At 39.4% G+C, this 24,649-nt stretch overlaps 1 protein-coding gene across 3 annotated transcripts in view; it reads right to left on the bottom strand.

Moving 5' to 3' along the window:
• HERC4 (HECT and RLD domain containing E3 ubiquitin protein ligase 4) overlaps window positions 1-18,081 on the bottom strand; it is a 52,488-nt gene extending 34,407 nt beyond the window's left edge. Inside the window, exons 1-8 of one of the 3 annotated variants that reach the window (XM_083364624.1) lie at window positions 17,968-18,081; window positions 13,186-13,277; window positions 10,374-10,659; window positions 7,285-7,444; window positions 4,626-4,702; window positions 3,832-4,053; window positions 3,324-3,415; window positions 1,782-1,912 (exon numbers count right to left, since the gene is read on the bottom strand). In XM_083364624.1, coding sequence (XP_083220750.1) covers window positions 1,782-1,912; window positions 3,324-3,415; window positions 3,832-4,053; window positions 4,626-4,702; window positions 7,285-7,444; window positions 10,374-10,599 — 908 coding nt within the window. In that variant the 5' untranslated portion in view covers window positions 10,600-10,659; window positions 13,186-13,277; window positions 17,968-18,081. Of the gene's footprint in view, window positions 1-1,781; window positions 1,913-3,323; window positions 3,416-3,831; window positions 4,054-4,625; window positions 4,703-7,284; window positions 7,445-10,373; window positions 10,660-13,185; window positions 13,278-17,769; window positions 17,898-17,967 lie in introns of those variants that run through there. The other 2 variants (XM_083364623.1, XM_083364625.1) reach the window with 2 other exon arrangements.
• Window positions 18,082-24,649: the final 6,568 nt, after the last annotated feature.

Here is a 24,649-nt window from a genome sequence, read left to right as displayed (position 1 = left end):
TTTGTTTGTATTTTAGTGGGAGAAAAAAATAAAGGTTTGGAAACCACAAGGAATAAGTTTTCATATCACACGAAACCCAAAACAACAGAGCTCCTCATGATTTAATCTTGGGAACAAAATAAGGAAGCAGTGGAGGAATAGAAGCACTTGTCTTGAAAGAAAAGATGCATGGCTGAGGAGATCACTTCTATTATTTTACCTTCAGAACCCACTGTCTCAGAAAACAGAAGCTTTAAAAATGTTTGGACTATCTCTCTCCTCTACCTTTACACTTACAGAATGAAACCACACCTTAAATTAATTCAGGTTAATTGCAATATCCCGTAAGAACATCAACAAGGAATGATATGGCCCCCGAAAGAACAAAGCTTGCAATCCAGTGAATAGAAGCTTATTATGCCTATGGAACAACATTGTGCTAAGGCAATTAACTCATCCCTTGGGTCTTATGAATTATCATATTGTCTAAATCATAGCAGCCTTTTCTCTGTAACAGCACATTGCTGGAACCCCCAACAAGGTTTCTCAATAAGAGTAAGTAGGTATTAATTTATTATGCCTGTTAGAAGAGTGCTTCAAAAAGCATATCTGGATCCTTTAGAAGTCAGTTTAGTCTGACATAACTGAACTGACTTCAAACAAAAGTTGTAATCATCCCTCTTAAAAAATACCTTCCTGGGCTATAATTTAGATATGTTAAATTATGCTTCCCGCTAAGTCATTTTGAAGCCATCTTGATAGTTCCAACAATCCTACATCTTTGTTTTGTAACCTCCCAGTGCTTGATGGACACCACCTTATAAAGGCACAGAGAGGAGAACCAACACTGTAGAGTAGAATGTCTTGGGCAGAGCATTCTTATCTAATATAGTCACCTCATGGCTGCTGATGGAAAACAGATGCAATTGCCAAATGACCTTATTCTGAATTGTGATCAGAATCACAGTAAACATCCTGAACGAACAACTGCACATTCAAATTAAAACATATTAAACTTAAACCAGTTTGCAAATGAGCATCAAATAAATCCTTTGTTAAGTGAAGTAGGAAAAATTAGTAATCTCTTTCTTTATGGACTTTTAACTTGGAACAAGATGCTCACTTCACATCTGACTGCTTTTCAAGAACAATGTTGAATATTAAAGCTTTTTAAAAAGCTCCTGAAGTAATTAATACTTCAGCTGGGCCAGAGAAGCCCACTTTGAAAAAAACGTTATCTTATGAAGCTAGCTAGATATAAATCTATGCTTAAACAGTTACAGTGGATTTTTTTAACTACAATATTAAGACTAGATCCAGGTGGAACTCTACACAACTACCTGTTTCTGAAGGAGGCTTGGTCCCTCCTTCTACCTCAGAGGTGTCAAACTGCCGGCCTGCGGGCCAGACGCATCATCGGGAAACCACACCCACCCCATTGCCAGCAATGGCAAAAAAGCTCTGATACATAGCGTGACGTCATGAGTTTGACATGTCTGTTCTATTTTAACTCTAGCAAGTCCCCTAAATGTAAATCCATATTATGAATCCAGGTTCAAAAAATACAACAACATACACCACTCTATTGTCTATCTACTAATTTGGCAGAATTCCATAATTCCATAAACCCAGCAGTTTTCATATATAACTAAAAGACAGTAGAGTATTTGGGCCAACAAATACTTCTAAAAATGTATCGTAAAAATGTATTATAATAGCTATAAAGTCAAGTTAGGATTGATACTTTTCAAGATACTGATACTCAAAAATGATTTTGCAGTTCCATTTAACAACACACTTACCTTCCACAGGCAATTTGTGTGACAATGTTCCCCATAAGTTCAAAAACTTTTCTGGGGTTTATCTCATGCGCAGTAGAGTTATGGCCTAATTGCCCATAGCCTCCAGCTCCAAAAGTAAACACTCCACCTTCCTAAAAGATATTTCAAATTGGAATGTAATCTGTCAATGTCTTCACTATGTTTTACATATACAAATACCTGCCCAGTATGTATAAAGGAACAATAAAAATTGCCTAAATGGATTATAATCATAAATATATATATCAGATTCTAAACAACTGAGGTGTATAATATAAATTTAAAAGAAATAAAATGACTGCATCCCTTTAAAATTTAAAGATTCTGACGAATTTGCAAATATAACAGCTCTGATCAACTATAAATCAAAGGTGTAAAATTAGCACCTGCAAAAATGCAGTTTAAGCAGAGTTCCTCACTATAAATTCCCAACCTAGAGACTGGAATGTCCCCAGGCAGTCCTTGCTTAATGACTCTAATTGGGATAGGCAACTCCACCACTAAGCAGTCATCAAGTAGGAAATCATGTGATCAAGGCTGTGCTAGAAAGAGACAACACTACTGTATTCAGTTTCACACCTTCTGCATTTGTTTGCCTCATAATTCCACCCTTTGGAATTCTGAAGTGCCTGCTTACTTTCTTGTACACATTGAAAGCAACGTGACTGTACTGCAGCCCCCTAGGCAGAGTGGAGGGACTGAGATGAGGAGAGCTCCAGAGGGCACTATAAGTTCTTTGCATAGGACACCTGTGGTTCCCAGCCTGCTGCTGGTGCAATCACATTGCTTTCAATGTGCAAGAGTTAACTGCTTACTCTCTTGCAAACCCTCTCTCCAATCTCTCTGCTTTCCAAGGGGGAGGGGGCAAAGCAAAGAAAAAAAGTCAGGAAAAGGACAACACATACTGATTGTAATGGTAATCATATGAGTGAGGGACACTGTAAAGATCATAAATGGGCTATAAAGTTATTTTTCAGAACTGTCATAATTTTCAACAGTCACTGAACAAATGGTCAGTAAGTGAGGACTACCTGTATATCAAATTCTGCTTTGCAGCAAGTTAAACTAATAATAAACAGTGGAATTACTGTCTAGATTTTAAATCATACCTCCTGGAAATTTATGTACATTGCCCACGTTGATGAGTTTATTACACGGTTCAAAAAAAGAATACAACTTTAGTATACGAATTGAGCCTATCATCAGGGCTGACATGTGGAAGGAGGAGAGAAACAAGGAGTGCCCATGACTCAATCTTCTGCCCTGGCTATGGAATTAGAAAATGCAGAACAATGGTGGCACAAGGCCCTAAGCATAGTGCCCTAAGCGTGGTAATTAAAAGGCAACAATTTTCTAGCATCAGAGTACCAGCAATAGGCTTAATAGATTTCACAGGCAGACATGGTATTTCTGGCTACATTATTGATGCAACCCAATTATATGGGATAAGACTATCAAGAACTATTAAGTCTTTTACTTGCATCCCGATCCAAAATCTAAAACCAAAGAGAAGATTGAACACACCTTTGTAAGAGCTGCAGTATGATCTTCTCCACAGGAGATATAAACAATTTTTTGGGATCTTAGTGACTTCAGAAGATTGGGGACGTATCTATCTAAAAATTGCAATACTTTTGTAAATTATAAATTGTGGAAAATTACACATGTACAAAAATACAGAAGTAATCTCATTTGATAGACTACAGATGCCTTCAGTAGGAACTTTGATGCAACTTAAAAGTTCATAATTTCACAGAATGTATTGCATTAAGCATCAGTGCAGGGCATCAGGAAGTAACATTTCAGAATGATAATTTAACACAATTCATCCACTGTTTTGAAAGTGCTCTTGTTCTAACAATTAAGGAATGCAGAGCATTATTATGTAGTTTAATAAGAGCCACAACAAATTTCAGCAAGATTTTGTAATTCAGAGAGCTCGGGCCTTTAACCCAAACAATTTGAGCACTGAGTAGAACAGAACCATTTTTATCATAGAAGTTCACTTTAAAACCTGCAATTTAGATCTTACCATTTTCATCATTAAGACCAAGTTGTCCAAATTTGTTTCGGCCCCATCCAAAGACTGCTCCAGAAAGAGTAAGTACAAAGCTATGGGCACCGCCTGCTGCTATTTGGGCAAAAGGGATCCCTAATAAAGATTTGATTAATTGTGGAGATGCTTGCTTTTTATATTCATAACCTAATCCTAATTGTCCATACTTATTCTGACCCCAGGAAAAAACTTCACTTCCTGTTGAAAAGAAACAAAAACAAACCGTAGTTAAAAATCACGGTAAGAATCAAATTAAAGAATCAGATTATTTCTTTCAGTGCAAAATTCAAGCAAAACAGAAGGCTCAGGAGAAAGAGAAGCCCATTCAAAATTGTATAAAAAAGAAGACTGAAATCAAAACAGATTGGGCAACAGATCATAGTTCAAAGAAGAATTTCTTTTTAAATCTGGAGTATGGCATATTGCATTGGCTGATAACATAAGGACTGAAGGTGATACTTTAGTTTATAAAAAGAAAGAGGCACGAAAGATAGTAAGTGCATTTGAGCATAGTTGGATAAATATCCAGAAAAGTGTTTATTGCTCTTTAATATATTTATTTTCCTTAACAAGGTATTTCTCAAGCCCAGCAACATTAAGCTGTATGGATTCCAACTCCCAAAATTCCCATTACAATTGCTGAGATCGAGAAACCCTTCCCTAGCAAATGATCAGATCACGTTATACAAAAAAACTTCTGTATGATCTTAGTGACAGTGAAAGTATTTTGAAATTAGACAGACATAAATGCACCTAAGAATACGGTTTACCTTTAGAAAGTGCAAGGGAATGGAAGTAGCCACAGGTCACTTGTACAATTTGAATGTCTGATAAGCTTTTAATGTTCCTTCAAGAAAATAAGAAAATATTAAATGAATAGCATTTAAAAAAACACAGAGAAGTTAAAAATACTTTACGAAAATTGTAAAAGTATATATTAAATACCCCAAAAGAGCAACCGCAGAACATGATTTCTCAATATATAAATAAGAGGTATGACGAATTTCCAGTTCTGAAGCTACTGTAAATTTAACGTTTTTTATTCCTACAATACCCCAATTTGAATAGCCAAAGTTTGTTCAGGCTAGAGAAGAAACTTAGAGTATGAAAACACAGCCCGACTCCATTTTATTTTAAATAATCAGAATTAAAATATATCCCTTCAGAGTACATTTAGAAAGAGCATCAAATTTAAAATCTAGAGCGAAGGCTGATCTCTTTCTAAAATGTAAAAGGACAGGGAGGGACCAGTTCTATATTTAGAACATATAGAAATCTAAATACAAGACTTAAAATATACCACACCTATACATATCAATATGGTTAAAACCAGTTTAGATATTGAAGAAAACACTTTAATTTCAGATTAAAGCAGTACTACTCTTACAGCTTTTCAAACTGTAGGTTAAGATCAAATGTAAGCAAGTATTCATACTGTCCAAAGCATTTTGATTCATGCAGTACAAATTAGTATATTTAAATCACACTGGCCCCAATGTAGCTTTCTAGTCCCGTTATATGCACTGTGAACTGTTTTAAACCTGCTCCAAGTTTAACATACAGGACATAATGCAGCAATGCTGTTAAACTAAGGTGACCTAAAGCTCTATTAAGTACTGGAAATTACCTATTATTCTAGACAGCAGTTACCAACTGCGATAGAGAAATCTTTGTGCTCTGGATACTGGATGCCAGCCAACCATTTTTGCTCCTGCAGGTCCAAAGAATAAATCCTCACACTATTTTTTTAATTGGCCCTAATACTTAAAAGAAGAGGGAACTTTTGAGGAGGAAACATGATGGATACTAATGCAAATATATTATAACCGTTCTAAGCATGCAGCTCTTATGTTGGGGCTTCAAATTATCCAATTTTGATATCAATGTTGATATCAATAAGGGCACATAAATATTTTTTTAAAAAATGAATGTTAAGTTCCATAGCAATTCTACAATATTCAGAATGAAAATGCTGCATGAGTATTAAAGCCATGTTGGAAAATATGCTATTTATATAGTTTAAGGATGGCAGCTTAATAAATCAAAATAAATTTCCAAATATTTTACAAAATCATTAAAACCTCAGAAATATCCATACGCTTTTTTTGCAACTGCTAAAATGAAACTGATTTCACAATGTTATTTCATTCTCATGCTTAACTCAAAAAAGTGCATCTATGAAAACAAGCCAGTTTTAGCAAAAGTACAGTTATGTCTTGGATGTCACTTATAGAAACCTCCCAAAAACCATGGCTAAATCTGAACGTGACCAAGGAGGGAAATCTTTAAATGAACAAGATATTATCAGCATTTCATTTAATTTTAATTCAATCAAATCTACATTGCATTTTGGTCCACGTCCATGAAGAAGGAATAAACTATCACTCTACTTAACTTACATTAAGTTCCCAATTAGAATCTCATAAAGAATGTCAGTATTATAAATATTGTATTTACTTATTACAAAAAAATGTATGCCATCTACTCTTGAGTCCACAGCTAAGGAAATACTGAAAAGGAAAAGCTCAAGAAGCTCTAGTAGTGGCTTCAGCACAGTACAGCAGCTTTCAAGAGTATACTGATGCAAATTATTTTACAGAAAACGGAATATGAAAAAAATCTAAATGTACATAAAGTTAAATGTAAAGGCTTCCCCTGTCCAGTCATTTCCGACTCCAGCGGGGCAGTGCTCAACTCCGTTCCTTAGCCGAGGGAGTCAGCACTGTCTGAAGACACTTCTGTGGTCATGTGGCCAGCGTGACTATACACCTGTGGTGGCAAACCTATGGCATGCGTGCCACAGGTGGCACACAGAGCCCTCTCTCTGGGCACAGATGCCCTCGCCCCAGTCCTAGGCCTTCAGCTGGGTTTTATAAAACCTTTTCGCTTTAGGCCTCCACCACCGTGTGCAAAAAAAAAGAAAAAAAAAGTTCAATCAATTTCAACTTCTCACAGGGAAAAAAAATCTCGCAAAGATGGAATTGACTGATTGAACTTTTTAGTCCCACCCAGTCTGTCGTTACCACCGCAGCCACGCCCAACCAATGGACCACACCCAACCAGCACCCAACGATACGTAAGTAGGTCTTGAGTTGTAGTTTGGGCACTTGGCCTCTAAAAGGTTTGCCATCACTGCTATACACCGAGGCACATGGAACATGGAACGCTCTTTACCTTCCCACCAAAGTGGCACCTGTTTATATACTCACCTATAGCATGCTTTTGAACTGCTAGGAGGGCAGGAGCTGGGGCAAATAACAAGAGCTCACCCGGCTGCAGGGATTATCAGCTTTCTAGCTGACAAGCTCAGTGTCTTTAACTGCTGAGCCATTGTGCCCCAAATGTACACAGACAAAACAATTGAAGTAATCCAAGAGTTAACATTTTCCTAAGGAATTCTTGAAACATTATTTGATTATTTTGTCTTACCTGGGGACTCTAGTATATTCCTCAGTGCCAGGTAAGCCCAGCTGCCCATCCACAGCAAAACCCCAGGCATAGACTTGACCCTTGTCGTTTAATGCTAATGTGTGGGCTTCTCCACAAGAAACAGTGACAATGTTTTGAGCATCCAAGGCACCAACTTGCTCTGTAATTATAAATTAAAAAGTGGAAATAGCAAAAAAAGTGTCTTTACTAACAAATCAAGTCAATTTTATACTACTTCTGGCCTAACATACGTCACAGTCTAAGAACCCCAAGTCTACTTATTGATAATTGCACCCAGCAAGGTCTGAATTTTTATCCTCAAGGGATAAGTTTCAGAACCCTAAATATTTTCACTCATGCTAGAAACAGCAGTTTGGATTAATTAGGAGAGGACTGAAGCCATTACTAATTGAAAGATATCCTAAACACTGATGTTCTTGAATTTATCTAGTGTCCTGGTTTAATCCACAAGCATGACACGCACAAAGGTATTAAGGGATTTACTGAAAGTCCAAGCCCCTAATATGAATCCACTTGGACCGACTTGCAAGGTCCTAGGAAGTCCTAAGGCTAACATTGTTCCATCAAGGTACAAGGCTACTAAATCCAGGGGCAAATGCAAATGTAAAGTCCCTAGAGTCCACAGTCCAAGTCCAGTCTGAAGTCCAAGGCAAAGACCCCAAACCCACAAACTAATCAAGTCCAAATACACAGTCAATCCTAACACTATCCAGAGCTGGGAAAATCAAGAGCATGAGGGCGAAGCATGCACACAGCAAGAAATGGGCAGTTGTTTCCAACAACCGCCAACTCCACTCATCCAATTAAATAGGCACGTGCCTACGTGGCTCGTAAGGAGAGGTGAGGCTGTCACCTCCCCAGTAGCCTTGCCGACCTCCATTGTGCCTTCTTCTCTCAGCCCTGTGCATCTGCAAATCAGGTGGAGGAGGCAAATCCTCCTCATCCCCACTGGCCAGCTGCAGCTCCGCCTCTCCTTTTCCTTCCTTCAGCAGGCCGTTCGTCCGGTTGTCCCTCCAGCAACCTCTCTGCTATGCCTGGCCTCTCCATTCCTGGCTCAGTGCCCTCACCAACTTCCCGACACTCCTCCGCAACCCCCTCCAGAGTCCCCAGAGCCAGCTCTTCCTCACTGTCTGAGCAGGCATCCGGGGAAGCCATCACATCTAACTATATCTGGAAGTGACTGTTAAGGTCCTGTCTCAGCTATTCCTCCCAAGAAAGCAGAACTCTTGAAACAGGCATTGTTTCAAAAGGAACTTTTATTGAGCAATTAGGGATAGCAGAAGAGCAAAGCAAGATCTTACGTTTTTCCCGCGTGAAATGTTACATTAAAGCATCCCTTTCAAAACCCCTTCCTTTTGGCCAGATGTCCAGTTTGATTTCATACAATCCTCAGGTGCAAAGTTGTTATGGGAACTGAGGTGATAAGCACAGATCCCAGGCACTGTCCTCAGGGTTACAACCTCCTCCCATCAGAGTGAAGACAGATGGCACAGGGCACGTTCCTCTCCTGTTCACACATTGCAGCATCAAAAGTGTGAGGAACAAAGCGGAAGAAATACTGACCGACCTCCCCGCTCCCAACGGCATGGCCTAACAGCCTCCCCCCTCCCATCAAAATGGCAGAACCCGAAAGTAAAAAGCAATAGAAAGATTGAGGGTGTGACAGTGATTTTCATACAATCGAAAGTCAAAGTCTGAGTTGTTTCTAGAGACTATAATTTTTAAATTTGTGCATTAAAACCTTGGACAGCAATAGCTAATATAATCACAAAACATAACACTGAATATTACCCTTGCACACACAGGCAAGTAGTCCTCGACTTAATGACCACAATGGGGACTGGAATGCCAGTGTTGAGTGAAATGGCAATTAAGCAAGCAAGAAACTCGTGTAACTGTTTTGCCCAATGAGTGCAATTCCACCACTCCTGGTTGCGTCATTAAGCAATCTCCCTGCATGTTAAGCAGATGGAATCCCAGGTAAGCAAAAGATGCCTTGGGGGAGGGGGAGTCCAGGGGAGGGTGCAATCCTTCATTAGGCTGCAGGAACAGAGTTCAAATCCTGAAGATTTAGTTCCATCCCTATAGTCCAACAAAAGATTTCCTCTCCCATCCCTCCATCCACAGGGCGAAAATCCTTCTGTAAAGCACCCTTTCTGAGGCCATTGTAACTGGCTAAACGGACCAGTTTTAAGTCAAAGACTACCTGTAATACACATCAGGATTTAAGAATGAAAACTATACATGCTTACCCTCCCCAGACAGCAAAACTGAATAGAAGATTCATCCTTCCAAAATTTTCCAAGCTATAATAAAGCATTTTGTAATTTCTATCATTTTCTTCAAATATTATCACTCAAGAGACTATGATATAAAAGTTAACAAAACCTCAGTTGTGTTGTCTTCTTAAGGATCCATTAGTTATTCAGATTAGCCAAAACCTTTCTAGAACTACTAATGTGCCATATTTCCCAAGAAAATAATTTTGTAGAAACTGGGAGATTACTTTTATAGAGTAAAGTAATGCAAAATTTATTTTATCACTGCCACTGGTGTGCTGGATCTTCCAAACCATCTAGGTGCTTTTCAACTTAAATTTACTGAATTTAATTCAAGTATAAATAAACAAAAAATAGGGTTTCTTTCTTTTAAAACCTATGTGGCTACTGTACTGGGAAGCACATATACAAATGGAAAGTCACATAGTGAAGGATCTTTCACATCAAGTTATTTCATAAAAGGAAACTCTTATCAACCCCATCTATCTTAAGAGTATTATATATACTTTTCCTAGTACAAATTATCAATTTTCAAAATGATGTCCAGGATAAAAGATACCATCATGAAAAATGTAAACTAAAAGATTAGATAAGATTCCTCAAATGTAATATTTTCAAAATCTTAACATCCCTACATAATCATTTGTTTAAAAACATGTGGTAAAGCTCTTTAAATATGAATTAGTTTGATGTTATACATTAATTAGATGCCTTCAAGTGTGCAAATCTGGTACCAAAATTTAGAATCAAAACCGTGCAGGATCCAACGAACATTATTTTTTATCTTACCTGGTCGTTTTCTAGATTTGTCATGGCCTAATTGTCCTAAATCATTACATCCACAGGTATACACAGTCCCATCATCCAATACAAATACAGTATGCCTCAGTCCACAGCCAACATCTTGAACTTTTTTGTTTACAAAGAAACTGCATCTTCTGGGTTCCAGGACAATCTCTTCATCAATACCGCCCAATCCAAGTTGTCCAAAAGATGCATTTCCCCAACATAACATGTTGCAAGTCCTTTCAATATTCTGCCAATTTCAATCTGCAAAAGCGTTCCACCAGCATTACTGTCACAGAAGAAAAGGTTAGTCAATAAGGTTAGCATTTATATCAAGGTACACTACTTTCACCCCTCAATTTTTACGACCAGCCCAAATAAAAACACTGCAAGAATTTTCAAATTTATACCTAAAGCAAACCACTTCTGAAAAACCTGGCCAAGAAAACTACAGGGACTTGTTCTAGACAGTGGTCAGGAGTTAATAATGACTTGAAGGAGCCCAAAAAAATAGTATTTAACTATTTCAAATAATTATGTGATTTGGAAATTTTTGCTCTCGTAACTATCAGAAGTGTGTGGTTGCTATTTTATTGCTAGAGTAAATTTGTTTTTTTTAGAGGGTATGTCAGGGGTCACGCTTAGAAAAGTTAGGCAGGATCAAACCAAGGGTAATTTAATTGCATTTTACTTTTCACAAACTGAATAAGTTTAGTATGACAGCTCCTCACATATATAATGATTTCTCTTTGTGTTGCATTAAAAAGTAAAAACAACTTCTAGAAGATCCATACATCATCTCCTTTCAAAGAGATGAAGTAGCCTCCCGAGTTGCATTGTCATAAAGCAGGATCTTCAAACTTGGCCCTTTTATGACTTGTGGACTTCAACTCCCAGAATTCATCAGACAGGCACGCTGGCTGAGGAATTCTGGGAGTTGAAGTCCACAAGTCACAAAAGGGCCAAGTTGGAAGACCCCTGTCATAAAGGGTTATTTCTGCTTCCAAATAATTGCTATTTAGAAGTGATGCAATACTATTCTAAAGGCCTTTTTCAAAGCTGTTTTCAAAAATATTACGCATGTATTAAATATCATTCTAGAACAATATAGCATCAATTGTTCTGTTTCAAACCCCCTCACCCGAGAATTCAAACATATTATAGGAAACCACAAACAAAACACTAATTAAGATATTTAACAGTGAGCCAAAAGAATTTAATAACTCATGGTTAGGTTCTACATCTTCTAATTATATATATTAATTATTAAAATACCTAAGCAAACTCTGGGAACACAAAAAGAATGTAACATGAGAATATAGGGCAGTCATCACAAATTAAAAGTTAAAGCAGAGCTTGAATAATGCTTTTCAAGGATTTTCAAATGATGTAATCCAATTTGGGGAAACTGGTGTTAAAGCTCTGAAAATAATTGCATAGGGAAATGCCTACACTGGAAGACTGGCCCGAATAGCCAAATGTTTTCCATTATTAACTTTTAAAGCCATAAACAGCTTAGGATTGATTATAAGAAGGATCTGCCATAATGAAACTGCTTGGGAACTAATCTCTAGGCAAAGCCTTCTAAAGTTCCTCTACTTGAAAGCTTATTTATGGCCAAAGCATGGTCCAAGACAGCCTTTTCCTGCATTGATCCCAATCTAGGAAATGTACTTTCTCAGAAACTATGCTTGACATTCAGTCTTCTTTAGGAACAGATGATCTTTAAATGGCAAATGTTTATGATTTAACCTATATTTATGCATGTGTATGGGACAGCACACCACATCTTCACATGCGGTGTTTTAACTACAAGTGGCCTTGAATGTTCTTTCAGAGAGCAAGGAAAAATACAAATCAAATACATTTATAATATTAAACACCCATAAAAGCTTTTTTCCCCTAGCCTACTAATTGTATACACAACTGAAGTCCACCTAACTGCTCATCAGTATTTGGGAAATACAGTGCAACCTGGACACGCTTTGGGCACAGAGTAGGACAGATATGCTATGGACTAGTTTTCCTAAATTTAAAACTGCTTATAAAAGAAAGGTAAAGGTAAAGGTGGCTCAGTGGGTTAGGACGCTGAGCTTCTCGATCAGAAGGTCGGCAGTTTGGCGGGTCGAATCCCGAGTGCCGCGTAACAGTGAGCACCTGTTACTCATCCCAGCTTCTGCCAACCTAGCAGTTCGAAAGCACGTAAAAATGAAAGTAGGAAAATAGGGACCACTATGGTGGGAAGGTAACAGCGTTCCGTGCGCCTTTGGCCACATGACCACGGAGACGTCCTTGGACAAGCGCTGGCTCTTCGGCTTTGAAACGGAGATGAGCACCGGCCCCTAGAGTCAGAAACGACTAGCACGCATGTGCGGGGGAACCTTTACCTTTACCTTAAAAAAGAAATTCTGTTGCTGTGATTGTTTAGACACTTTCAAAATTAAAAATAAAGCCTGAATCAAAACAGATTATAGCAACTATGATCTAACTGTAGTTCATTAAATAATTCATCAGATTTTTTTTTTACATTTTAAATCTGAAATGCTGCATATGGCACAGGCTAATAGAAAATGGACTAGACGGGTTAACAATTTAAAATCAGAAATGGGTATGGGAACATGCCAGAAATAACAAGATATTTTGGAGACGTGGAAATGTTATCCTATCCTACAACTCACACGTATTTCGCCTATCTGAGCCAATTCCAAATATGACTTTCTGCTCAAATCTTTAATCTTACGTATTTATTCCTAACTAAACTTGATTCAAATATTGCTTCAGACTGAAACACAGAAAGTAAATAACTAAATCCTACCACATTTAGGAGACATTTAAGATGATGTTGCCTTGAGGAGTGCATAGCAGTATTTATGCTTTCATGTCAATAACTGCATGTACAATTTTAATCTGTTGCAAGAAAATAAACAAATACACATTAATGGAATCCAAATTTGTCCAGCCCTAAGTAAATAATCTACAAATTAACTTTTTGATTAACAGAGAATTTTTAAAGTTTTTCTCAATGAAATGAAATGATAAATTTAAGACTTCCATTTAATTAGCAAGAAATTTATAAGAAAAGATAAAATACTAAGTAATAAACAAAAAGCCCTATTCTGTACTGCAATGGACAAAGTTCCTCCCTCCCTGTAATACTACTGTGCCACAGCTCTAGGAAAAATAATCAAATATAATAAAAAAAATCCATTTTGCAACTCAGCATGTGTATTACTTTTAAGAACTCATCAATCTCAAACTACTTAGTAAGGACTAATTTTGCAGTATGACGACTAGATACAGTGCAAAGTTCATTTAAGAAGCAATAGCAAACACATGTAAAAACAAGAAGTGACAAGATAAATATAGTCCTTTTGAAAAATAACATATGGATTCTTGAAAGAGAGAAGTTTTAGGTAAATTGGGATTTACATAAAGTTATTTAAAATTCCATGTCATAATACCTATAAAAATCGATTCCTGTATTTTAAAATAACTTACACAAATTTACTAAAAATTTCTATCAATACAACTGGTCCCATTCAGATTCTGGGAGTTGAACACAAGTTATAAAAGGGCCAAGTTTGAAGACCCCTGGTGTAGAACATTATTTCTCAACCTTAGCAATTTTAATATGTAAGGTCCCTGGCCCTCACTTAAATTTGAGACATGATTAAAAGTCTGATCAGGCAACTCAAAAAAAGGGTTCTTGAGGAAACAGTGCTTTAATTCATCAAATAAAATAGCTGGGTGGCAATCTGGAATGCTGGCAGAGTTATGTCCAGAAATGCCACACCTTAGAACGGAGGTCTCCAACCTTTTGATTTGGCGGCCCCGGAAAGGGAGGCAGGCACGTGCGCGTGTGCAAATGGGCTGCCCGTGAGTGCATGTGCACACGAAAACGGCTGCATGCGAGCACATATGCAAACGAGCCTGCAGGACACTATGGGCAACGCTAGTGCCAGTGGTACATTCGGGGTTGGGGCAGTGCTAGTGCTGGTGGGATGCTCAGGGTGGCGCTAGCGCCAGTAAGACGCTCACGGGCGGGGTGGTGCGAGCACCGTTGGTATCCTCGGAGCAGGGTGGCGCTAGCACCGGCGGGATGCTCAGGGCGGCACTAGCGTGGGGGGGGGGTGAGCGCACACACATGTGCACATGCACTGGCCATCCCTTCACGCGGCCTAGTGGCTGCAGCCTGGTAGTGGGCTGTGGCCCAGTTTGGGGACCCCTGCCTTGAGTAGCATGCTTTGTAAACTTTGTTAGTCAATGAAAATCAGACAACAGAGCCATCACATCATAAGGAAGACATCAATCATTCCTGTACACTCCCTTATTCCCTCCTTCAGTACGTTTCTCATGCTTGCATAAAATTTGTCCTGCCGCAAAGGCTGATTACAAAAGCAAGATAGCAATAGTTAGGCTAAACTATTTCTTTTTGTTCCAGTTACAGAACCCTTCAAAGATGTATCGATATTAACTCTCACGATTATGGGAACTGAAATTGCTAAAGTCTTAAAATTGCTAAAGTTGAGAAACACTGGTGTAGAAAATAGTCACTTTTTTTAAAAAAAAATCATATCTATGTACCAGAAAGAATATACTCTCTCTTAAAAAGTTTTCAACAGTTAAACTTTGTTAGGATATGCAGTATAAAATATATATCCAAGAATAAGTCCTGCTGAAAACAATGGCCCTCACTGAATTAATCTCTATGAATGCACTGTAAATATTTGTTTGCCTTTGTCAAACATTTACAAAAATCTCTTAGTAACAATAACAATAGGTAGAATAAATCTGATAACAGTTCTATTCCATTTCCAGGGATTACAGATTTATTTCATTTGTCCACCTAAGAATTTTGAAAAGATCTTCTGCATAAACCTAGAGCTTTCCAGAAGCATGCAGTGGTATGAATCATTATTGCAACATCACTTAGTATAACATAACTACTTTACTGTCAGAATCCATTTATATCCCATTCCTAATTCCCTATCTGTATACCCCCAAATCTCATCCCTCACTGGATTCTGCCATTCCCAAGGAGATGTTAATTGGCCATCCCTATTCATTAGATGCAAAGTTGTTTATTCAGCCTGCCTAGAGGCCGTCATCAAAGACCAGGGAAACAACCTTTGAACTAAGAAGAACAAAGAAAGGGGGGGCAGAGATTCTGGTTTGTATCTCTGATTGGAATCTGAAGGGGAGGAAATAAAGGCATGGAAGATCCCTTTTCCCATGGAAGGTTTTGACACCTGAACCTTAACTGATCCAGGACTGACCAAATGGACTGAGGGGAGGGGTTTTTTACTCGGGGACACTTTAAAAGTATCAATCTACAACACAGTTTCCAGATCCTGTCTAGATTTTCCACTGACAATCAAGTTTTAGTAAAAGTTCCTGCTTGGCCAATCCTGTCTCCAAGAGTTCTTCTTTCCTAAAACATGGATTGTGGTGGGTCCTGACATTTACTCAAGATGAACAGGAATACTATAATCTCCATATCATTATGTAAGATCAAAACTTCATTCTATCACCTTTTAAAAATATATGTATTGATATTTTAAGTTTATTATTTACATAACAATTTTACACATTTTCTTTTTTTAAAACATTAATATATTCTTGGTAAGTGGAGGCAATTTGGGAAGCAAAAGTGTACGTAAGAGAGTCAAAAGATAATTGCCAGCTTTGGGATAAAACCAACAAAGAGGCAGATTCTGTCTACTTTAAAAATCATAATGTCCTTTATTTTATTTTGAAAATACTGCTGCTTGTTCCTTGTCTACCTCAAACAACCTTCAGCTTCTATTCAACATTCCCAAGTCTTAGCTCTGCATATTTCATCAATTAACACTGCCCTTACATGAGCAATAGGTTCTTATTACTCATGTAAATGTGTCATTATGCTATATAACTGATCATCCATATAAATATGGGTAATATATATTAGTGTTCTTGACACAGAAAAATGGTATCTACTGAGGAAAATAGATCTCTGGGAGTGCTGATATCACTATTAGGAGCAACTATAGACTTTGGGTTTCATTTCCACAGAATCAGAAAAATATTATAGTGAGCATTTTCTGACTATGGTGCCAACATGTATATATCTTTAAATGTTCCTAACATAGTCACGTATGTAAAAGAACTATTCTCACCATTACTTTTCTAAGGACTTCTGCATTTTCTTTTGAATTATGTACACTCTGTAATTAAACAGTGAATAGTAATACAAAAAACAGTCCCTAGAGCATATTTGATCTTCCTGTCTGAATTTACAGATCCTAACCCTGTACCAAACTCATTTCAGTAGCCACTCTGAACAATATATTAATATTTAATATATTCAACACCTATGTAGAAAGAAAAATACTTTCATGAGATATTTCTATGATTTCAATTATTTTACATTAACAGAAAGCTCTATCATAAAAAGAGCATAAGTGAGGTCTGAGATTATACAACTATATGCACTTTTGTGCAAGTAAGTTTTCAAGCATAATAGGCCTTGGGAATGGGAATTATTTGAATAGTACGATATACAAAACAGTTCTGTATACTTTGGAAGAATGCCAGTGCAGGAAGAAATATTAGACAGCACATTTCATATCTTTCACAACAACACAGGTCCCCAGCAAAAATTTCAGGTGCTGATGAAATGCAAGAGAACAAGCACAGATTGAACTGCAATCCAATCCCTTATTTAAAAGCAAGCTTTGCTGACCTACTTCTGAATTAAAAAAAAAAGTTGGGTTACATGATTTATCAAACAACAGGCTTTCATATCATTATGGGATGCCGCCCCCTCAATGATACTTTACACTTTTTCTTCAGCTTTCACTTTTCACCACCACCACCACCAACACCACCCCAAAAAAACAACCCTCTGCAGCCATTTTACTTGTGGAAGGAAAACAAAAAGCAGGCAGGAATTTGCCCATACACAAAAAGTCAGGCTGGCTTTGGGGCCAATTGGGGAGGAAGACCATCAGAGTTTTTCAATGAAAGAAAAGGCCCGTCCATCCAAAATCCCTCGTTTCTCCCAGCAGCCAAACAAGAAGCCTGTGGGGAAAAACATGTCCAAGAGAAGATGAAGGCGACGGGCATACGCCCCCACCCCCGGGCCTTCTCCAGCGACTGGAGGCCGCTAGTTTTGAATTTGGGGTACGGCTAGGAGCAACCCACAGCCTTTTCCTCTCGTTTTAATTGGCGGGAGGGGGGAAGATAGACTTTAACCTTCCCTGGCTCCCCTCTTCGCCCACCCTCCTGCCCTCTCTGCGGGTCCAACGGGGCCTGCAACATTGTAGGAAAGGGTGTTTTTTTTCCCTTCCCCTCGTAAATAAAAGGGGGAAAAGGAGTCGAGCTGCCTGGCTCGGCCTGCCCTCTCCCCCAGAAGGCCTACCCGCTGGGGCGGAAAGGAGGGGAGCAGCCGGCGACGAGCTCTCCCCGGACTGCCATTCCGAGCCCCCAGAAGGAGGAGAGACGCCCCGCCGAGCCGTCCTCCCAAACCGCCTCTCCGGCCAGCCCCGGCTCCACCCGCGCCTTCCCCTAGCGGCCTCCTCTCCGCGCCGGGAAGCACCCCCGCCCGGGCTGGACTCACCGCGGCCGCTACGCGTCCCTCCCTTTCTCGGGAGTGACCGCGGCGAGGCTGCCTTCCGGCTGGGCTTACAAATGCGGCAGGGCGGGCGGGCGGGAAACAGGCCCAGAAGCGCCGCTACGGCGCGCGTAACGCGCAAGCGCCCTTCCCATTCGCGGAGGGCCCCGATAGGACGGGAGGCGCTGCACGGGGCAGGCCGCCCTTCCTAGCTGGCCTGAGGGAGAGGCGGGCGGCATGGGGCGCAGTCTCTTCCCGCTTTCTGCCGGGCAATCCTCGGAGGCTGAGGGCCGGGCCTGCGAGTCCCAAGCTGGCCTGGCTCTGCTGCGGGGCCGGCGGGCGCCTCGGAACCCTTTTTTTTTTTTTTTGCCCAGCCGGACTGCCCTGCGAGCCACCCGATGGCAGTCTAGAGAAGCAGGCAGGTGGCTCTTAGCTGCCCTCTAGTGTTTATCCGGTTGGTGGCCATGCACTGGATTTTACCGGCTTTATCCCCTAGCTCAGGGGTAGGCAACCTTGGCTCTTTTATGACTCGTGGACTTCAACTCCCAGAATTCCTGACCCAGCATGGCTGGCTGAGGAATTCTGGGAGTTGAAGTCCAGAAGTCATGAAAGAGTCAAGGTGGCCTACCCCTAATCCAGGGGTAGGCAACCTCGGCTCTTTTATGACTCATGGACTTCAACTCCCAGAATTCCTGAGTCAGCATGGAGTTGAAGTCCATGAGTCATAAAAGAGCCGAGGTTGCCTACCCCTGCCCTAGCTGTAATACGGTTACAGTCTGCTGGTCTTGGCCCACTACGGAGGTGGCTTGTGCAAGAAAGCTGTGGGCCTTCAAGCGGCTATATAGGCTCGGATGGGACAGATTGCTGAACAAAGTTGGTCTGGGCTTACCAAGTTTCCTACGGAACTGAACATGAGGAATTCTCCAAGAGATATTGTCACACAAAATGCAACTCATGATGTTGGTGTCCCATTTAGGAGTAAATGTTCATTAGGAAGTCAAATCTCAAATCTTATTTTGAAGGAGGTGTGATTGATTCCAGGGTGATTACAAGCAAATGAGACAGACATCTCTAGCATAACGTGTTAAAAGTGCTTCTCAAACTTGGCCATCTAAACCAAGGGTCTTCATGCTTGGCTGAGGAATTCTGGGAGTTGAAGTCCACAAATCATAAAAGGGCCAAGCTTGAAGAACCCTGATCTAAACTGTGTGGACTTCAACTCCCAGAATTCTCCAGCCAGTTTAAGGTGGCCAAGTTTGAAAAAACGCTGCATTAGATGGAACCGGTATCTTGCAAGTGTAAGTTGTAAACTAGAAGCAAGATGTTGAAGAAGTGTTCCCTTCCAATGATCAACCTACCTATTGTAATCCTACTCCTACTCCTGGTACTGGATATGGGAGGGCATCATAATAGAACAACTTTGATTCTCACTGAAGTATGATCATAGTCTCTTCAAATCCCTTAAACTGAGTGGGAATCATTTGGAGCAGCATAAAGCATCCTAAAATCTCCTCTTTCTTAAGTGTGCATCAGGGAAAGATATTTGGGTAACATTCAATGCACTTAATACCTAATGAGTTCCTTTCTCTGGCTGAATACAGGCTAACGAGAAATCTGCTTACACCCTTGCCATGGTAATGTGTTCTGATAGTCTGTTGTAGAGGTAATCCTCAACCACAATTGAGCCCAAAATTTCTGTTGCTAAGCAAGATATTAAGTGAATTTTGCCATTTTACAACTTTTCCTGCCACAGTTGTGAAGCGAATCACTGCAGTTCTTAAGTTAGTAACATGTTTGTTAAGTGAATCTGGCTTCCCGTTGACTTTTCTTGTCAGAAGGTTGCAAAAGGGTATCACATGGCTCCAGGAAACTGCAACTAGACAGTCAATTGCCAAGCGTTTGAATTTTGTTCATGTGACCATGGAGATGCTGCAACGATCGTAAGTGTAAAAAATGGTCATAAGTCACTTCTTCAGTGTCATAACTTTGAATTGTCACTAAATGAATTGTCACTAAATGAATTGTAAGTCAAAGATTATGTGTAGGAAAATGTTATAAATACTTATTCTTCAACAAATGATACGTTTTGTTGAAGCTTGAATATAGCCAGCATGTAGCCCATCTGCAAAGATGAAGTCAGGCTCAGAATGAATTAAGATTTGCAACAAAGGTCAATAATAATAATAAAAAGTTTCTTTCAACCTATAAAAGACAAGAAAAAAGAAACAATCAACTCACTAATGGGAGAAGATGGAAAGAAAGTGATGGGCAGCAGGGAGAAAGCAAAGCTGCTTAATTCTTTCTTTGCATCTGTCTTCACACACACACACACACACACACACACACAAAAGTAGCACAGCTTACCAAAAACAGAACCATAAAAGACAGACTAGTAATTCAAATTAAAATAGGCAAGAATATGGTAAGAGAACACTTGTCCACCCTAGGTGAGTTCAAATCACCAGAATCTGATGGATTACATCCCAGAGTTCTGAAAGAGGTGACAGACGTGACAGCGGAACTATTAACCCATATCTTTCAAAGATCCTGAAGCACTCGGGAACAACCAGAAGACTGGAAAAGAGCTGATATGGTTCCCATCTTCAAAAAAGGGGGAAAAACAGATCCAGGAAACTACAGACCAATCAGTCTGACATTAATACCTGAGAAGATCCTGGAAAAGATAAGCAACAGATCTGCAAACACCTAGAAGCAAACAAAATTATAACCAGAAGCTAACTTGGATTTGTCAAAAATAGATCATGCCAAACAAATCTTGTTTCATTCTTTGACAAAGTGACTTATTTAGGGGATCAGCAAAATACAGTGGACATAGTACACTTGGATTTCAGTAAGGCATTTGACAAAGTAGACCACAACCTGCTTATTAAGCTAGAAAAATGTGGGAAAGACAACATCACAACTAGATGGATTTGTATCTAGCTGACAAATCACATCCAAAGTGTAGTCCTTAATGGAACTATATCTACATGGAAGGAAGCAGTGGGGTATAGGCCCAATACTCTTCAATATCTTCATAAACAATTTAGATGAGAGAATAGAAGGAGAACTCATCAAATTTACAGATAACACCAAGTTGGCAGGAATAGCCCAGAATACAGTATAGGCTCAAGATCCAGATGGATCTTGCCAGACTTGAACACTGGGGCCTATCTAACATGAAAAATAATTTAAGGTTTTACATGTATGCAAGAAAAACCAAATCTACAGGTACAGATTAGGTGAAACTTGTCTCAATAGCCGTAACTGTGGGAGGGATCTTGGAGTCCTAGTGGACAGTCACTTAAATATGAGCCAGCAATACTGTATGAGGCAGCTGCCAAAAAAGCCAATGCAATCTTGGAGTGCATTAACAGGGATAGAATCAAAATCATGTGAATACCATTTTATGAGGCCTTGGTAAGACCAGACTTGGAATATTGCATCCAGTTTTGGCCACCACAATATAAAAAACACTGGGACTCTGGAAAGAGAGCAGAGAAGAGCAACTAAGGTGATATGGGGACTGGAGGCTAAAACATGAACAGTTGCAGGAATTGGATATGGCTAGTCTAGTGAAAAGAAGGACTGGGTAACAGGAGAGCAGTGTTCCAATATTTGTGGGGCTGCCACAAAGAAGAGGGGGTCAACCTATTTTGCAAAGCACCAGAAGGCAAGACAAAAAGCCATGGAAACTAATCAAGGAGAGAAGCAGCCTAGAACTAAGGAGAAATTTCTTTTCAATGAGAACAATAAACCAGTGGAACGTCTTGCATTCAGAAGTTGTGGGTGGTTCATCACCTGAGGCTTTTAAGAAGAGACTGGACAGCCACTTACCCAGAATGGTAATGGATCTCCGGCTTGAGCAGAGAGTTGGACTAAAAGACTTCGAAGTCCAGAGTCCAATAATTGTTATTTTGACAGCAGATTCCCCTCCCTTTTATATTGTTCTGATATGAGCCATTGATATATGCAGCAGGTGTTCTATTAGAAGAATGATCTAACCTGCCTTCCACCTATATTTTTGTAAGAGTTTAATACTCACTTGCTGTTAATTGTTTTTAATTCTGTAACTGATTAAACATATTTAAGGGTTGATTTTATTGGAGCAGTAGCCTAATCTGTAAACAGATAATTAACTTTCGCTATCACCTCCAGAACCCTTTTTGTAGCCATGTCAAACCATGTTTTGGCAACCTCTGTGGTCCTTGCTGAAAATATTCCTTAATAAAGGGTTGCAGTGAAGTATCTACAGTATTATTCTGTTTCTCATGGTTTCTTACACCATGAAGCCAAAGTTTCGGCCCCAGGTTTATTTTTTTTTTTTAGGCATTACAATGTAGCATTTCAATTATTTAATATAATTTAAAATATAACGCATGTAAATTTCTGTCCAGAGGTTCATGGCAGTGAACATAGCTTTGCTTCCTCTATTTCTAGCAATGGCAACACTGTGAAATAGCTAGGGCTGCAAGGAGGCAACTTAGACGAATCACCCAGAGAGATTCCATCACTTAAGGGTAGATGTGAATTTATTTATTTTTTATTTATTTATTTATTTTTCATTTATTTTTATTTTTTAAGGACCAATACATTGTGATAACATTCTTTGTAAGTGACAAAATTGTTTGTCATTTCCTTCCAAATTTTATTTTCAGAAACATTCTAAACTCTTTTGAGTTTTAATGTTCTGAAAATTGATAAGAGGTATACAGGTAATCCTCAACTTACAATAGTTTATTTAGTGACTGTTTGAAGTGACCACCGTACTGGAAAAAGTAACTTATGACCGGTTTTCACACTTACAACCATTGAACTTTTTCTGATACATTTTCTGACATGGAGGAAATAGATACATGTCGATGGATACATGTATATGGCGGAGAATCTCCATAGACATGTATCTATTTCTTCTATGTCAGAAAATGTGTCAGGAAAAGCTCAACTTGAGTTTGGTTCCTGGGAACTACAGGGACACAAGCAGCAATACACACAAGTGATTTATTCCTGATTTCTTCAGCTTCCCAGTCTGGCCCACAGTCACAGAATTCCCTAGAGCAGTGTTCCTCAACCTTGTCAACTATAAAATATGTGAACTTCAACTGTCAGAATTCCATGGCTGACTGGGGGATTCTGGGAGTTGAAGTCCACACAGCTTAAAAAGTTGCTAAGGTTGAGAACCACTGTCCTAGAGATCTGTCATCCAGATCTAATACTAATACTAATCAAGCCCAATCCTGCTTAACTTTGAAAGCCAGGTGAGCTAGTCTAGTGCTGCCACCAGCTGAAAAGCCTATAATTATTGTAAAAAATAACTATATTTTGAAGGCAAGATGTTAAACATGATTTTATAAGTAGGTTTATGTACAATGCATGTTTTTCTAAACAAACAATTTTGGAGTTGAAAAGATTTTATATGAATTTTTCCCCATGCCTGATGTATATGCATATATTGCTGTTGTTTGTTTATTTTGGTCATAGAAGTGCTACTGTTACTGCACTGGTCCCTGGATCCATATTCTTCCCCTGCCTTCTTGCCTACCTTCAAAAACTTGGTTCTCTCCCCAAGGCTTACCTGAGGTTGTTTGGGGATGTCCTTTTTAGATGGAGTGATGCAGTGATAGGTTCTGGCTTTTTGTTCCTTGTTGTACTTTCCTATAATATTTTGTTTTATTCATAATGCTGTCTTTTAATGTTGTGAAACCACCCAAATTGATTTGGACAATTTGGAAATTTGACAAATAAGTACACATTCTTACACACACACACACACACACACACACAAGAGAGAGAGAGAGAGAGAGAGAGAGAGAGCGCACAGGCATGGTTTATACAGGTAGTCCTTGACTTACAACCACAATGGAGCCCAAAATTTATGTTGTTAAGCAAAACAGTTGATAAGTGAGTTTTGCCTTATTTCATGACCTTTCTTGGCACAGTCATTAAATGAATCGCAGTAGTTGTTAAGTTAGTAACATGGTTGTTAAGTGAATCTGGCTTCCCTATTCACTTTGATTATCACAAAAGGTGATCACATGACCCCGGGACACTGCCATAAATTGACCCAGTTGCCAAGCGTCCAAATTTTGGTCATGTGACCACAGGGATGCTACAAATGTGGAAAAACAGGGCTAAGTTACTTTTTTCAGTGCCTTTGTAACTTTTGAAGAGTCATTAAACAAATGGTTGCAAGTCGACTTCCAACAATGCATAAAACCATAGCAGGAACATCTGGGAGTACAGTCAAATGGGAGAATATGGTGGCCACAAAGGTATGGCTAATCCCACCATCATGAACCCCAACTTGAACTTTTGACCATACTGTGAGGACACCCCTGAAGGAGGATCAAATTATGGCCACCTAGTTATGAAAGTCAGAGTATTGAAACTGGGCCTTGAAGTCTCTGTAAGGAGCAAAGATGTTCCCTTATTTCCTGACCATTTTCCTCTAGGACAGATGACAAGTCCCGTAGGCTTAGGCATATTTCTACGAACTGTCAAGCACCGCCCAATGGCCGAGCAAGGTGGGGCCCCAGGTCTTCTTCACTCTGGAAAACAGCAGTGGCGATACTACTGATTTGGAAAGGACACCTTATCTTTCCTGTGATGAAGTAATCTAAAATTAGCCTCCTTACTAGTTTGTCAAGACTGCAGGCCGGGAAGCATGCAGCTTGCCGAGAGGATTGCG

Source organism: Vipera ursinii, assembly GCF_947247035.1.
Source record: "Vipera ursinii genome assembly, chromosome: 5".
NCBI classification, from domain to species: Eukaryota; Metazoa; Chordata; class Lepidosauria; order Squamata; family Viperidae; genus Vipera; species Vipera ursinii.
Note: the sequence above shows the minus strand (reverse complement) of the source record. Positions and strands in the feature narration are given on the sequence as shown.